General features: G+C 47.8%; 2 protein-coding genes across 2 annotated transcripts; one reads left to right on the forward strand and one right to left on the reverse strand.

Moving 5' to 3' along the window:
- The first annotated feature begins 358 nt into the window (after positions 1-358).
- On the forward strand, positions 359-7534 carry LYSMD1 (LysM domain containing 1). The gene is made up of 3 exons (XM_047082546.1): positions 359-787; positions 5476-5840; positions 6253-7534. The coding sequence occupies exons 1-3, from the start codon at positions 608-610 to the stop codon at positions 6389-6391; spliced, it is 684 nt and encodes a 227-aa protein (XP_046938502.1). The 5' UTR covers positions 359-607; the 3' UTR covers positions 6392-7534.
- Positions 7533-10341, reverse strand: TNFAIP8L2 (TNF alpha induced protein 8 like 2). The gene is made up of 2 exons (XM_047082547.1): positions 10254-10341; positions 7533-8612 (listed from the first exon to the last, which is right to left on the reverse strand). The coding sequence occupies exon 2, from the start codon at positions 8605-8607 to the stop codon at positions 8053-8055; it is 555 nt and encodes a 184-aa protein (XP_046938503.1). The 5' UTR covers positions 8608-8612; positions 10254-10341; the 3' UTR covers positions 7533-8052.
- Positions 10342-13835: the final 3494 nt, after the last annotated feature.

Consider the following 13835-nt stretch of genomic DNA (forward strand, 5'->3'; position numbering starts at 1 on the left):
TCGGGGCGTCTGCAGGGGAAGAACCTAAATGTGGAGACTGATTTTGAGAGTGTGGCGGATTTGGTGCTGTGCGGGCCTTAGAGGATCTCGGATTGGAAAGTGTGCTACGAGCTCTCGCACTCATCACGCGCCTAGTCTCCGGCCGACAGCCCACCGGGGGTGGGCCGGGTTTATTCCTGACACTAGTGGACCAACCCCAGGACGGGGCGGAGCCAGGGTGTGGGGGGAATTCAGGAGGTCGGGGCTGTCCGACAAGGGGGCAAACTGAGCTGAGTGTGGAGGCAGGTAACTAGAGTTCAAAGGTCAGAGGTTAGCGTAGCGATCTGTGGCGGCGGGGGGGCGGGGGTCGAAAGTCGGCGGGGTCCTGAGGATAGACACGGGTAGGGACTGAACACTCACGGTACAGATTTGTGGGAAAGGGGCTTGGAGGGAGGAGACGCGAGAGCGGAGGGGGTGCGTAGTACCGGAGGAGGCGGGAGAATTAGGAGAGAAGACAGAAGGGAAAAGGATCCTCTGGCTATCCATTCCTAGACCCCGGCCCCGTCACTATTGAGCGCTTAGCCGGGCCTCCCTTAGTTGCAACCCCGGCTGTCGGTAGGGTCAGGAGATGGCTTCTCCCTCTAGACAGGCCTCCCTTGGGGGGTCGGGACTGCTTCAAGGGAGCCGGGCTCGTTCTTACGGAAGCCTCGTGCAGTCGGCTTGCTCCCCGGTGAGGGAAAGACGCCTGGAGCATCAGCTGGCCCCCGGAGACACCCTGGCTGGACTAGCACTCAAATACGGGGTGACGGTGAGTCTTCCACGACTGGGATGCAGGCAACCATGTAGAAGAGATTTATTCCTCAAGAGAATGTCATGGCCCTTCTGGGCAGCTTCCCCTGAAATTGTCCCAATTCTGTTGTGGTCTGATCCACCCTTTATCTTTTGGTTTTCCCATCTCAATGTTGCATTGTCTGGTTGGGACAGATCTTGTGCCACTGCTCCAGTGGAGAGGAGCTTCTTCTGTTTATCATGTCGGTCTCTATCCTAGAGGCTTTCAATGTACATTAGCCCATTTGGTTCTCACAGTCCTATCGAGCATACAGGTATTGTCCCCTGTTTACAGATGAAGAAACTGAGACCTAGATTGGTTAACCAATGTGATCAAGGTCAAATAACTAATGAGTGTTAGAGTGGGAATTCAAACAAGTCTGTCAGACTCCAAGGCCTGTACTGTTAACCACACATAAACGTTTTAATTGCAAGTGATTAAACATTTACAGCAAACAGTCCAGGGCTGGTTTCTAGTTCTGAGTTTTTGTGAGACCAGTACTCTAATCCCTCTAGTTCTAAGTTTTTAAAGTCTTTCTCTTCTGGGTCTTTATACCTCATCAGTGCTCTGCCTTCTTCTTTCCAGTAAGGTGGCCTCCTTGGTGCAAAACAGGTACTCTCTACACCAGGCATTTCAGGTCACGCGTGGGGTCTCTTTGATAGGTGTAAGAAACATCGCATTAAAATGGATGAATTTTTTTCCATACCCTGTTGAGTTTAGCCAACATTTCTATGCTTGGTATGTTTCAACGGCTGTGCTAACCATTCTTAGAAACATAAATACAATGTGTTGTTGTTGCCCTTCTGTAATTTGCAATCTAGTGAGAAATGAACAGGGACGCAAATATGGATTGCAGGTGACAGAATGTGGTGACTTTGTAGAAGTATTAATAAAGGGTAGGAAATCAGAAAAGAAGATTAATTTTTACTTGGAAGGAGGCAGGGGAGGACATTAAGTGCAGTTTTTAAGGAGCCGTGAAACACTTAGAAATTCCTTGCTCTAGCTTCTCTGCAAGCCTATAATTCAGTTGTTTATACCTTTTGCGTGTTTGTCTTTCCAATAATCTGTGCTTTCCTTAAGGGACAGAACTATTTTCTTTCAGTTTTATATCTCTAGAGTCTGGCATAGTCCCTAGCACATAGAAGCTAATAGATGGTTTTTTTGAACTAATGAAAACGTGGCTAAGATTCCCACAGGTGGAGATTGGGAGGATTAGGAAAGCCACATTTCAAGTAGAGGCCATGGCCCACACCAAGGAAGGAGATATGAAAGTACTGAGCAGCTCCTGCATCCCAGGAGAGACTCTGAAGCTGTGAAAAGAAGGAAACTGTGCTACTGTAGATCGGTTATATGTGGAGGTTTTCTTACAGCCCTGTCCCCTCCTGAGTACAAAAAAAGCTCTGTAGCCTAGTGAAGGGTTCTAGGTTCTGGCCTCATTCTGCTGCTTACTAGCTGAGAGACTGCATAAGTCACTTCACCTGTCTGGGCCCTCAGCTTCCTTACCATTTGTAAAATGCAGAAGGTATATTAAATAATGATAATTACCTAGGTTATTACCTACCTAACACTAGGTAGTTACCTAACACCAGCTACCTTAGTGTTAACACAAAGTGTGTGCCAAGCTCTATATATTATCTCCATAAGACTTCAGGAGGTGGCTAAAACTATTCCCCAAATATTTAAAGATAAGGAAAGAAAGGCCTAGAAAGATAACCTGCTACAGATTACAAGTCTACTTAGTAGAACTAAGATTCAGACCAGGTTGTCTCATTCTAAAATCATCACTTTGAACTGCTCTGTTAAACCAGCTAGATTCTAGGGGCGCCTGGGTGGCTCAGTCGTTAAGCATCTGATTTCGGCTCAGGTCATGATCTCATGGTTTGTGAGCTCAAGCCCCGCTTCAGGTAAAACACAAGTCCTGCTTCAGGTGAGCCCCGCTTCTCCCTCGCTCTCTCTTTCTCTCTGCCGCTCGCTCATTTGCACCCTCTCTCTCTCTCTCTCTCTCTCAAAAAAGAAATAAATAACTAGATTCTAGTGGCCTTTCTAGCTCAGTGGACTGTGGCTCAGCAGTCTAGGACTCCTCTGGAGTTTGGCTTTAGTTACATTCTTTTTTTTCTTTTTTTAATTTTTGAGAGAGACAGAGACAGAGCATGAGCGGGGGAAGGGCAGAGAGAGAGGGAGACACAGAATCCGAAGCAGGCTCCAGGCTCTGAGCTGTCAGCACAGAGCCCGTCGCGGGGCTCAGACTTACAAGCTGTGAGATCATGACCTGAGCCGAAGTCCTACAGTCAACTGACTGAGCCACCCAGGTGCCCCTGGTTACATTCTGTTAAAAAGTGGAATGATGTTCAGGCGCCTGGGTGGCTCAGTTGGTTAAGCTTCCAACTTCGACTCAGGTCATGATCTCACAGCTTGTGAGTTTGAGCCCCGTGTCGGGCTCTGTGCTGACAGCTCAGAGCCTGGAGTATGCTTTGGATTCTGGGTCTCCCTCTCTCTCTCTGCCCCTCCCCCTGCTTGCACTCTGTCTCTCTCTCTCAAAAATAAACATTAAAAAAAATTTTTTTAAGTGGAATGATGTGGCCTTATATGGAATTTCTAGTAAATAAAAAAATAACAAAATTCACAGAACAATTCATAGCATCTTGGAGCTAGAAGGGACCTAGGATACTGTCTAGGCAAAATAAAATTAATAGCATCAAAACACTGGGCTAAATAAAAGTACAAAACTGCAAGCCAATTTTAACTTTTTTTATTGTTCAGATTAATCCAATTTTATTTTAAACACATTATAGCATATGATTTTTACTAATATACTACATCTGAGATTTCTATATTTTGTTATCTAGTTTATTTACTCATAAAGCATTAATGAACCTCTGCTGTATGCCAAATTTGTGTCATGCTGAGGAGTGCCTTGGGATACAGAGACAGCATCCCTGCCCTCAAAGGACTCACAGAGTTTGGGCAAGACAAATGTGCAAAGATGTGAATAACAGTACAATAGGGTGATAGGTGTTACATGGCAATGTTTACAATGTACCTTGGGAGTCCTGGAGAAGGTGACACAGAGGGAGTGACAGTTGATGAGTGGAAGTTTTCCCAGCAGAGAAGGGGATAGTGGAGAAGTGTGTCAGACAGATAAAGACACAAAGGTGTGGAAGATCATAAAATGTTTGAAAAACATGAAAAGTTCAGGATGGCAAAATGTATAGATGGCAGAAAGAGAGATGAGGCTAGACATCATATTGGGGTAGATCGAGAATCCTTGAATGCTAATTTGAATTTTATCTCTGAGCCAATGGGGGGCCATAGGAAGTTTATACACAGGGTAGTGGGTTGATCAGATTAATTTTTTTTAGGAAGATAGATGTCAGGGATGCCTGGATGGCTCAGTCTGTTGAACGCCCAACTGTTGACTTCAGCTTAGGCCATGATCTTAGGGTCATGGGATTGAGCCCCTCGTCCAGTGTGGAGCCCAGTGTAGAGCCTGCTTAAGATTCTCACTCTCCTTCCCTCTGCCCCTCTCCTCCTCTCACTTGCGTGTGCTCTCTCTCTCTCTCTTTCTCTTTCTCAATAAATAAATAAATAATAAATAAATAAATATCAATGTCAGCAGGGGGAGATGCATAGAAATGGAGAGAGGAAGACTGGAAGAGACGTTTTTTGCAGTAACTTGTTGACCAGCTGGGTATGGGTGGCAAAAGAAAAGTATAAGTTGAGGATGGCATCTACCCTTGTTTCTACCTTGGGCGGCAAGTGGATGGTCATGCCAGACACTATGTCCAGTGATGGATAAATAGGTACAAAGTAAATACTTTGGTCAGCAAAATTATTAATATTCGTGTGAAAAGCATTCCCAGAAGGAGTAAAAAGGCCCAGAATTCGAATTACACCTTTGTCATTAATTTGCTGGTTAATCTTAGGCAAGTAACAACCTGTCTGAGCCTCAGTTCCTTCATCTTTAACTGAAGTTCCCAGCATGAGACTCTTCAGGGATCCACAAGGTCAAAACTACTTTCATAGTAATGATAGTAAGACTTTGTCTTTTTCATCCTCATTCTCACAAGTGTACTGTATTTTTCAGAAGCTACATGACATGTAATATTATAGCCCATCAGATGTAAAGGCAGATAGGAGAATCTTCTGTTGTCTTCTGTTAAGTCACACATTAAACTGACTTGAAAAAATATAAAGCACTGCCTCTCTTTTTGCTCCATTTGTTGTTGTTTTGGAAAATAGTTATTTTTCATTAGCATATTTATGTTAACATGCAATGGGTTATTTTTAAATAAGTACACATTTTTCAATTTGTTCACTTTTACTTTATAAGAACGTGTATTGATAGCTATAATCTACATAAATGAAAGCTTTTTTTTTCCTCAATAGTTTTTTAAAATGCAAAGGGACCCTAAAACCAAAAAGTATGAAAACCGCTGATCAATAAAATAGGAATAGTATGGAAACCAATTTGACAATAAATTTCATATTATAAATAAATAAATACCCTAAAAAATAAAATAGGAATAATATCAACCCTCTGTATTTTAGCTTGGTTGTTATAGGGTCAAATAAGACTCTGTACAATCACTTTAAAAGGCCTGAGGTGCTGTACAGATAGAAGATTGATCATTACTACTGTCATTAATTGCGGTGACTTTTTTTTAAAGATGGAACAGATTAAGCGTGCAAACCGCCTTTATACTAATGACTCCATCTTCCTGAAGAAAACCCTCTACATCCCCATCCTGACAGAGCCCAGAGACCTGTTCAATGGTTTGGATTCTGAGGAAGAGAAAGAGGGAGAGGAAGAAGTACAGTCAAGTAAGGATGAAGTTCAGCCACACTCAGCTGACAGGAAGAAACGAGAAACAGGTTCAGGACGTGCTAACGGTGAAGCCCTTCCCACACCTGGCTGGGAACCCCACACTCCCATCCATGACCTCTCTGCCTCTGATTTCCTTAAGAAGCTTGATTCACAGATCAGCCTGTCAAAGAAGGCTGCTGCCCAGAAGCTGAAAAAGGGGGAAAGTGGGTGAGTCTTGAATGGTTCCTTTTACGCCCCCTCCATAGACTTCTTCATTCTTCCAGCCTTGCCTGACCAGACACACAAGTAAGTAAGCACAGTGTTAGCAGAAGCGATGTGAAGCCTTTCCCCCAGATGGCCCTGAAACAACGACAGAGCCAATGGCTGCTGGGACGGGTAGAGCAGCGGGAAATGGTTTTGTATTCTCATTGGAGTAAAATAGTTGAGTGTTGTTATGGCTGATGATCCATGAAGGAGCGTTAATGGTTAGAATTTACAGAGAGGGTAACGAGACTCCATCTGAGAGCAAGCAGCTCATGTATACTAGGAGAGGAGGACAGCTTCCCCTATACCTTTTCAGTGGGCCCTTTCTCAGGTTCTTCCCCTGACCTGTCACTTTGCCCCCTTTCCTCACCTGCAGGGTACCTGGGGAGGAGTCAGGCCTTCACCTGAGTTCCCCTCGGATGCAGCAGCGAGCAGTCCTAGGTCCGGTCCCGTTGACCCGGACCTCTCGGACCCGGACACTTCGGGACCAGGAGGATGAAATCTTCAAACTCTGATGTCCCCAGAAATGATTGGGAGAAGCAAGATGTTGAAGTAGCAACTTGAGGGGGAGAGGAGCCTGAGGTGAGGCTCAAGAACACGGTTTCCCGGCCCACCTCCCTCCCTCCTGCCTTCGTTCCAGCCTTCTCGTTGATCTAGAGTTCCTTGGCCCGGGGCAGCTTGATTGGCAAGAGTAGAGGATGGGGAACAGACCCCTCCTCAGTTCTTTGTCTGAATCTAGAGCTGTCCTTCAGATTCAAAAGGCTCTTTTTACGTCCCTGTTTGCTTCCCCGTCCCTTTTACCTTCCCTTGGCCTTAGAACAGGGTGGCGAGGACTCCCTCAGCCCCCAGCCTCCTTCCTCTCCGTCTCCAACTATGTTACCTAATTTATTTGGTGCTATATTGAAGTAGTATTTATTTGCTGTATCGTACGTTTCCCTCTTATAACTGAAAAATGGGATTTCTATAACTCTGGGGTGAAGGGAGCCCAGGAGTAGTAAGCCAATGCCCGCTGGCTCCCCACCTTCCCCACCTTCTTAGCCAAGCATGTCACTGAGGGTGGGGCAATCCGTGATCTAGCCCCTCTGCAGAGAATGGCAGACCGTGCTGGGGCTTTTCCCCAGTCTCAATGTAAAGAATTTGGGCTCAGTCTTAACCAACCAGTCCACTATAATTTGTTTATAACTCTTGCTCTGAGAAAAAGCAGCAACATAGGAACTGGAACTCTCCACATCACCAGTTCACCCTTCTGACCTGCTCCTCTGTTCAGCATGTGTGAGGCTAAGGGATGACAGAGGAATTACTTTGGAGTTTGAGGAGGAGGACAGTTGGGGGAGACTTGCTGGTGCGGGAGTTTCTTTGTTACACTCCCTCCCCACCAGCGCTGTTGATCTATGCCTTGCTCCTCACTGCGTATTTATTTGCAATCTGTAGCACTGATCTGTGGTACTGGTTTGTTTTGTTTTTGTTTTTTTTTTTTTTTTTTTTTTAGAGTTTCTTAAGCAGCAGTAGGCAAGGGAACCCAATACTACTGGCACTATGCCTCTGTCTCCTGTCTGGAAATGGTGAGAGGCTAGATAAGTGGTGTTTCTCTTTCCCTCACCTCTGTGATGGTCATAAGGTATAAGAAGCTGGAGAGATTAAACACTGAGCCCTGTGCATGCTTTAGTAGTTTTATTTCCCCTGTGAGAATCTCCCCTGCCCTAGCCCCTTCTTCCTGCACTCTGGAACAGAGCCTCTGGTGTCCATCCAGGCTCTACTTGGAGCTGGAGGTCTAGGATGGCTCTAAGGGGCCCCCACTCCCACTTCTGTCTTTAGGGTCCCCTGACGGGTTAGATGGGCTATGCCCTCTTACCCTGGTTCACAGGGGAGGGGGCTTCCCTGTTTCAAATGTCCCTTATGGGGGAAATAGAGATCCAAGTTTCACTTCGTCTTTTTCATGCAGCTTTGTTTCCTGTCCTGGGGCTGGAGTGGGAGAGAGGCCTCAACCCTCAGCTTTGCTTCTTCTCCACCAGCAGTTCGGGGGTGGGGTGGTCTCAGAGTCCAAAGCACTCTTAGGAAAGACGAAGCCGAGGACTGACAAGCATTAGTGCAGATGAGCAGGGTTAGAAAGCTCGTTCCGGGTTGTTTCCTCAGTCAGCTCTCTGGCCAAGGTGGCTTGTGCTGGGTTCCAGGGCCCTCAGAGTTTCCCCTCATCCAGCATCTTCCTGAGCCCATCACAGATCTTGCCCAGGTGCTGAGTGAAGTCGGGCCCGTAGAGGGCGGTGAGCAGGCCAGCGTCAGAGAAGTGATCGAACACGTGGCGGATGCGGCCGTGTGACTTGGGTGTGAGGTGGTGCTCCACCAGCTCCAGCAGCACATCCCGGCACTCGGTCAGCAGGCCAGCCAGCACCGCAGCCTCAAAGGTGAAGTCCACCTCGCCAAAGCTGAGTGCCGTCATGGCGCCCTGCCGCAGCTTTTGGCGGAAGCGGGCGGCCAGGGCCAGCTCACCGGGGCCAAAGCAACCGCTGCGGTGCAGCACGGCCACCTTGACCGCCACCTTGATCAGGTCCTTGATCACCCGCTGGGCCTGGGGCCGGCTGTGCGTGTACTCTTTGGAAACACGGTAGAGCTCATCTAGCACCGCGCTGCTGGTCTCGTCGATGAACAGATGAGCCACGGACCGACCTGCCATCTTACTCAGTAGCTTCTTCTCCGCCTGTAGTGCCAGACTCTTTGAGCTGAAGGACTCCATAGTGCCTGGGGAAGGGGGTGGTGGGGGCATGTGGTTAGTCGCCAGAAGACAGCCACAGGCATCCTTAGAAAGAGAGACATGGCTTTTCCCCCTTACTCTGGTTTCTTGCCCATTGTCATCATTTCATCTTTTTCCCCTGGGCCCCCTCGGTTCTCTAGGCCTGTTCCCATTTCTTTTCAAGTGGTACTGTAGGAAATTTTGATTTCTAAATCCAGAGGAGCAGTAATAGCTTTGGCTGGAGGAGTGAAGGCTCACAGGGGCCCGGCCTCACACGTGAAGTCTCAAGGGGAAGTAGGCCATTGCTGCCCTACAGTGGAGAAGATCCGCCTTACCTGGCTGATCATTCTACCCTTGTGGACGCTGACTGTGTGCCATGTGTCTATGAGGTGTGGCTATGACTCTCTGTTTTACAGCTGAGCAAACTGAAGCTCGCTTTAAAGAATTTACCCAATGTCAAACGCCACCGTTTTTCTGGCCCCAAAAGCCCATGTCAGCTCGTGTGCTCTACTGTCTGTAAAGAAATGGGGTGGGGGTGGGGGATCTCAGGAGTCCTAATAAAAATAACAACTAACGTTTATTGAGAACCTATGTGCCAAGTACTTTATGGGAATTGTCTTCCCGACCCTTCGTTAGGTCGGTGTCACCGTCTTACGGTGAGAACACTGAAGCTAAGAGGAATTAAGCAACTTGGCCAAAGTCGCTATAGCAAATGATAATGAGCTTTGAACTAAATAATCCGAAGAAACCTCCTTCCCTGGAATGTTCTCAGTGAGGTCCATGCACATGTGAGCATGAGAAACAAGCACCCCAGGGCGGGAGGGGGCAGGCGGTCCTGGAGGCCTGCAGTCTTCTACTGGGACTGACCCCAGGACCCTCCTGGTGGCACATCACTGGCATATATCCAGGGTTCTCTCCCCGTGGTCTTCGCCCGTGGTTCTGGTTGTTTTGCTTCTTACTTCCCCCTACCCTGCGCTGCAGGATGTGGCTGTGACCGCAGTGAGGAGCAGCCTCGCCCTCTCCCCCAAACCCAAATGGGAGCCTGAAGACTCAGGGCAGATGGGTGCTATTGACTGGGGCAGGGGTTTCTTCCCCAGCTGTGCCGGTTCAATGGGAGCCTGAAAAACTGCTTTGCTCCTGGGCCTGCCTGGGGTTTTCTGGCCCGGGCTCCACAGCCGGAAGAGGAGATTGCTCCATGCGAGCCTGCCTTCCTCCTTGGCCTTCCTGTTCCCCAGCTCTTCATTGCACCCGTTGTTATCTCCCATTTGCTCTACTGTCCTCTCCCTCCCTGTTTCAGTCTCTCTTTTTCTCTTGTCTGGGTCCTGCCCTGCGACCCTCTGCTCCAGCTCCCCCTCTGGCCCTTATGTCTACCCCCATGTTTCCTAGGACGTCCTTACATGTCTCCATACTCTGTTGCACACCCACATCACCCCCATGCCTCGGCCCTGCCTCTACACTGTCCCAAACCCTGTCTTTCTTTCTGAGGCATCCTTGCCCCAGGGAAAACTGAGTTGGACCTTTCTGCTGGGGACCCAAGAATTCTGTCAAGTGAGAGTCTCACGATATGGAAGGCTCAGGCTGGCAGGGCTGGGACCTTTCTGCCACCACCACCCCTAAAGACTACCCTCCTGTCATTGCTGGCCCCTCACCTGCTGCGTGCACTGGTGCCAGTCTTGCTTTGGGTGTCCCGGGAGAGCTGATAGAATGGAGAAGCTCCTAAGTGAGAGGCTCTTTGGCTTGGCCCCACCCCTGAAGCCCCGCCTACCAACTCGGTGCTCAACCTCCGGTTCATCACACTGTCTCTAAGAAGGTCTGTGGCCCAAGAGCCTCCCAGAAATACAACAAAGGTTAAAAGGAATACCAAGCATTCTGGAGGAAATAGCCTTGATTTGAGGTCATGAGGAGGGATTGCACATCCCCTGGTCTCAAATTGTTTGCTTCTTTCTTTCCTCGATGCCCAGTTCCTTGAGATCTTCGATTTTTGTGGTACTGGGAATGATATGAAGTACAAATTGCTGGAGTAGGGGTCAGTGGGGAAGGTTTTGAAGATTGAATTGAGCTTAGGCTGGAGATGCCAGAGGCAGACCAGAGACCAGCAGGTGTGAGCGTGTCCCTGGAGTCTCCAGGGGAGGGTGGTGCTTGGGGCAGCGGTATCACGAGCATAGGCCTCCAGTGCCTGCCTGGGTAAGGGGTGGCATGGACTGTCTCTGCCCTTAACCCTAGAGAGGAAGGTGCTGGGGCCAGGGCGACCAAGCCAGATGTGACCAGCAGGTGTCAGCACAGCACTGAACCACTACAGGAAACGCAGCTACTTAAGGTGCTTTGTAGCTGCTATAGGGATGAAGGTAAGACAGTTTCTGAATGAGGCCCAAATGTTTACCATCAAGAATCTGACAGTCTGGACAGGGAGATAAACTTAAGCAAGTGTAACTATAATGCAAGTCAAATGACGTCATTAGCTTTAGTAGAAATTGGAAGAATAATGAGAGTAAAGAGATGTTTAGATTATTTCTGAGAGGAGGGCTGACAAGGCAGAACGAGGAGAATGGATTCAACTATTTACGAGGCAGAGATGGTGGAGAAGTGCTTCCCAGATGATGGGGATAACCATAAGCCATCCAACAATTAAAGGTAATGTAGAGCATACTCAGGAAGCGCTGAGAGAGAAGTTGCTTGAGAGAGAAGGAAAGAAGGTTGCTTGAGAGAGAAGGAAAAGGCAGATCATGGTAGGCTTTAACAGATTTGCTCAAGGGTTCACACTTCTGTGGGCAGTGGGGAGACATTCAGCATTTTGAATCAGGAGAAAGAAATCATTAGCTCAGTGGGAATGGGTTAGAGGCTCCAATAAGTTTTTAGCGGAGGGAGGGCCCGCTGGATTGGCATATAGCTTGCACAGGATGAGGCCTGATGAGAGACCTTGGGCTTTGGTGATTTTACAAGAAGTTCTAGCAGAAGGGGAAGGGTTGGAAAGTGGGTTGGCTTGCAAAAGTTGAAGAGTAAATTGAAGTTCCGGAATAGAAGCCATCCACATGACACGGACTCCATGGTTGAGAGGCTTCAAGAGGTGAAATAACCTGTCCCCAAATTCGAAAGCTAGTCGATGGCAGATTAAGGGCCTTAGGTGATTCCCAAGCCTTCCCGGCTCATTTCCTCACAAGATGATGAGGCAGTAAATTCTACCTCATAATGAACATGGCAGGGTCCTGCTCCCGTATGCTCTGATTAATTCACTGATCATACATTCTGGGGACAGTGATACTACCAAAATCACAGGGACAGTGAGAGTCCTTTTTATTTATTTTTTATTATTTGTTAATGCTTATTTTTGAGAGAGAGAGTGTGAGCGGGGGAGGAGCAGAGAGAGAGGGAGGCACAGAAGCCCAAGCAGGCTCCGGGCTCTGAGCTCTCAGCACAGAACCTGATGCAGGTCTTGAACCCAGGGCTTCAACCTGAGCCAAAGTCAGACGTTCAACCCGCTGAGCCATCCAGGCTCCCCGAGAGTCCTTTTTATAATTTTTTTTTCAACGTTTTTTATTTATTTTGGGACAGAGAGAGACAGAGCATGAACGGGGGAGGGGCAGAGAGAGAGGGAGACACAGAATCGGAAACAGGCTCCAGGCTCTGAGCCATCAGCCCAGAGCCTGACGCGGGGCTCGAACTCACGGACCGCGAGATCGTGACCTGGCTGAAGTCGGAGGCTTAACCGACTGCGCCACCCAGGTGCCCCCCCCCCCCCGAGAGTCCTTTTTAAAAGGAATGTGCCATCTGGGGTGCTTGGGTGGCTCAGTTGGTTGAGTGCCCATCTGTTGATATCAGCTCAGGTCATGATCTCACGGTTCCTGGGATCCAGTGCCACGTCAGGCTCTGTGCTGTCTGCCCCTCCCTGTCCCTCCCCTGCTGGCGCTCTCTCTCTCTCTCTCTCTCTCTCTCTCTCTCTCTGTCAAAAAGAAATAAACATTTAAAAATGTGCAATCTAATTGGAAAATAAGAGATGTGTGAATACAAGAAATTGCAAATACTTTCTGAGTCCAGAATTCTCTGCCAATTCCTTACCCACTAACCTCTCCGGCTTCTCCTCTTGTGTGCTCCTTGTGCTCACCTCTCTCTGTCCCTTGTCCTGGGCTCCAGCTGTGTTGTAATTGTCTCAATTCCTCCAGTACTCACCGTGCGTGATTGCTGTTTCCCTCCTTCCACCTCATTCTGTGTTCTAGACTTTCCCCCTTCTTGTGTCTCTGCCTGGAACTCTTCACACACACACACACCTCTTCCCTGCCTACTTAATTCTACTCAGCCTTCGGGTCTCAGCTGGAAAGTCAAATCTGTGGAGCCATCACAAGTCCCTAAACCACCCTTCTGATGCATAGTGCTATTGAACCGTATACCTCCCCTATTATAATTACCCTCTTCACTGTAATTTGTGGCTTTTTAACTGCATCCCCACTAGACTGTAAACTCCATGAGGGCAGGGATGATGCCTTAGTGCCTGCCGAGTGCCTCACACACCCTGCTCAGTCAATATTGGCTGAAAGAATAAATTTAAAACCCACCCAAGAAGCAGGAGATAAGGGGGAAACAGTAGCAACACAACAGTCCCATGGAATATTGTTCATTTAATTCACTCATAGACAAGTCTTTTTTTTTATTTTCTCTTTTATTTATTTAATTTTTTAATGTGTATTTATTTTTGAAGGAAAGAGAGACAGAGTGTGAGTGGAGGAGGCGCAGAGAGAGAGGGAGACACAGAATCCGAAGCAGGCTCCAGGCTCCGAGCTGTCAGCACAGAGCCCGACGTGGGGCTCGAACTCACAAACTGCGAGATCATGACCTGAGCTGGTCAGTTGCTTAACCGACTGAGCCACCCAGGTGCCCCTCTTTGATTTTCTTTTAATCTATACCCATTTTTAGTAATCTCCAAACCCACAGCATATAATTAGCAGCAAATTAAAAGAGGAAAGAGGAGGTTTTAGAAGCAAGAACAGGATAACAATGAGAATTCACAGAGATCGAAAGAGGAGACTAGGAAAACAAAAAAATGAAAACTAGCATTCGTGGCCATACAGAAGAGGAGCCAACAGTATTAACCATGCATATTCTATCCTTCAGCATCCTCACTGGTTTCCTGTACAATTAAGTTCACGGTGCTTCCTCTGAGTAAGCAAAAAATTGGTTAAATGGTGGCATCTTAAATGTGTGAAACACTTTTGGATTTACCAAACATTTCACCTGCATTA

Source organism: Lynx rufus, unplaced genomic scaffold (assembly GCF_022079265.1).
Source record: "Lynx rufus isolate CCGP_SWC_20201006 ecotype Redwood Valley unplaced genomic scaffold, mLynRuf1.p SCAF_2, whole genome shotgun sequence".
NCBI lineage: Eukaryota > Metazoa > Chordata > Mammalia > Carnivora > Felidae > Lynx > Lynx rufus.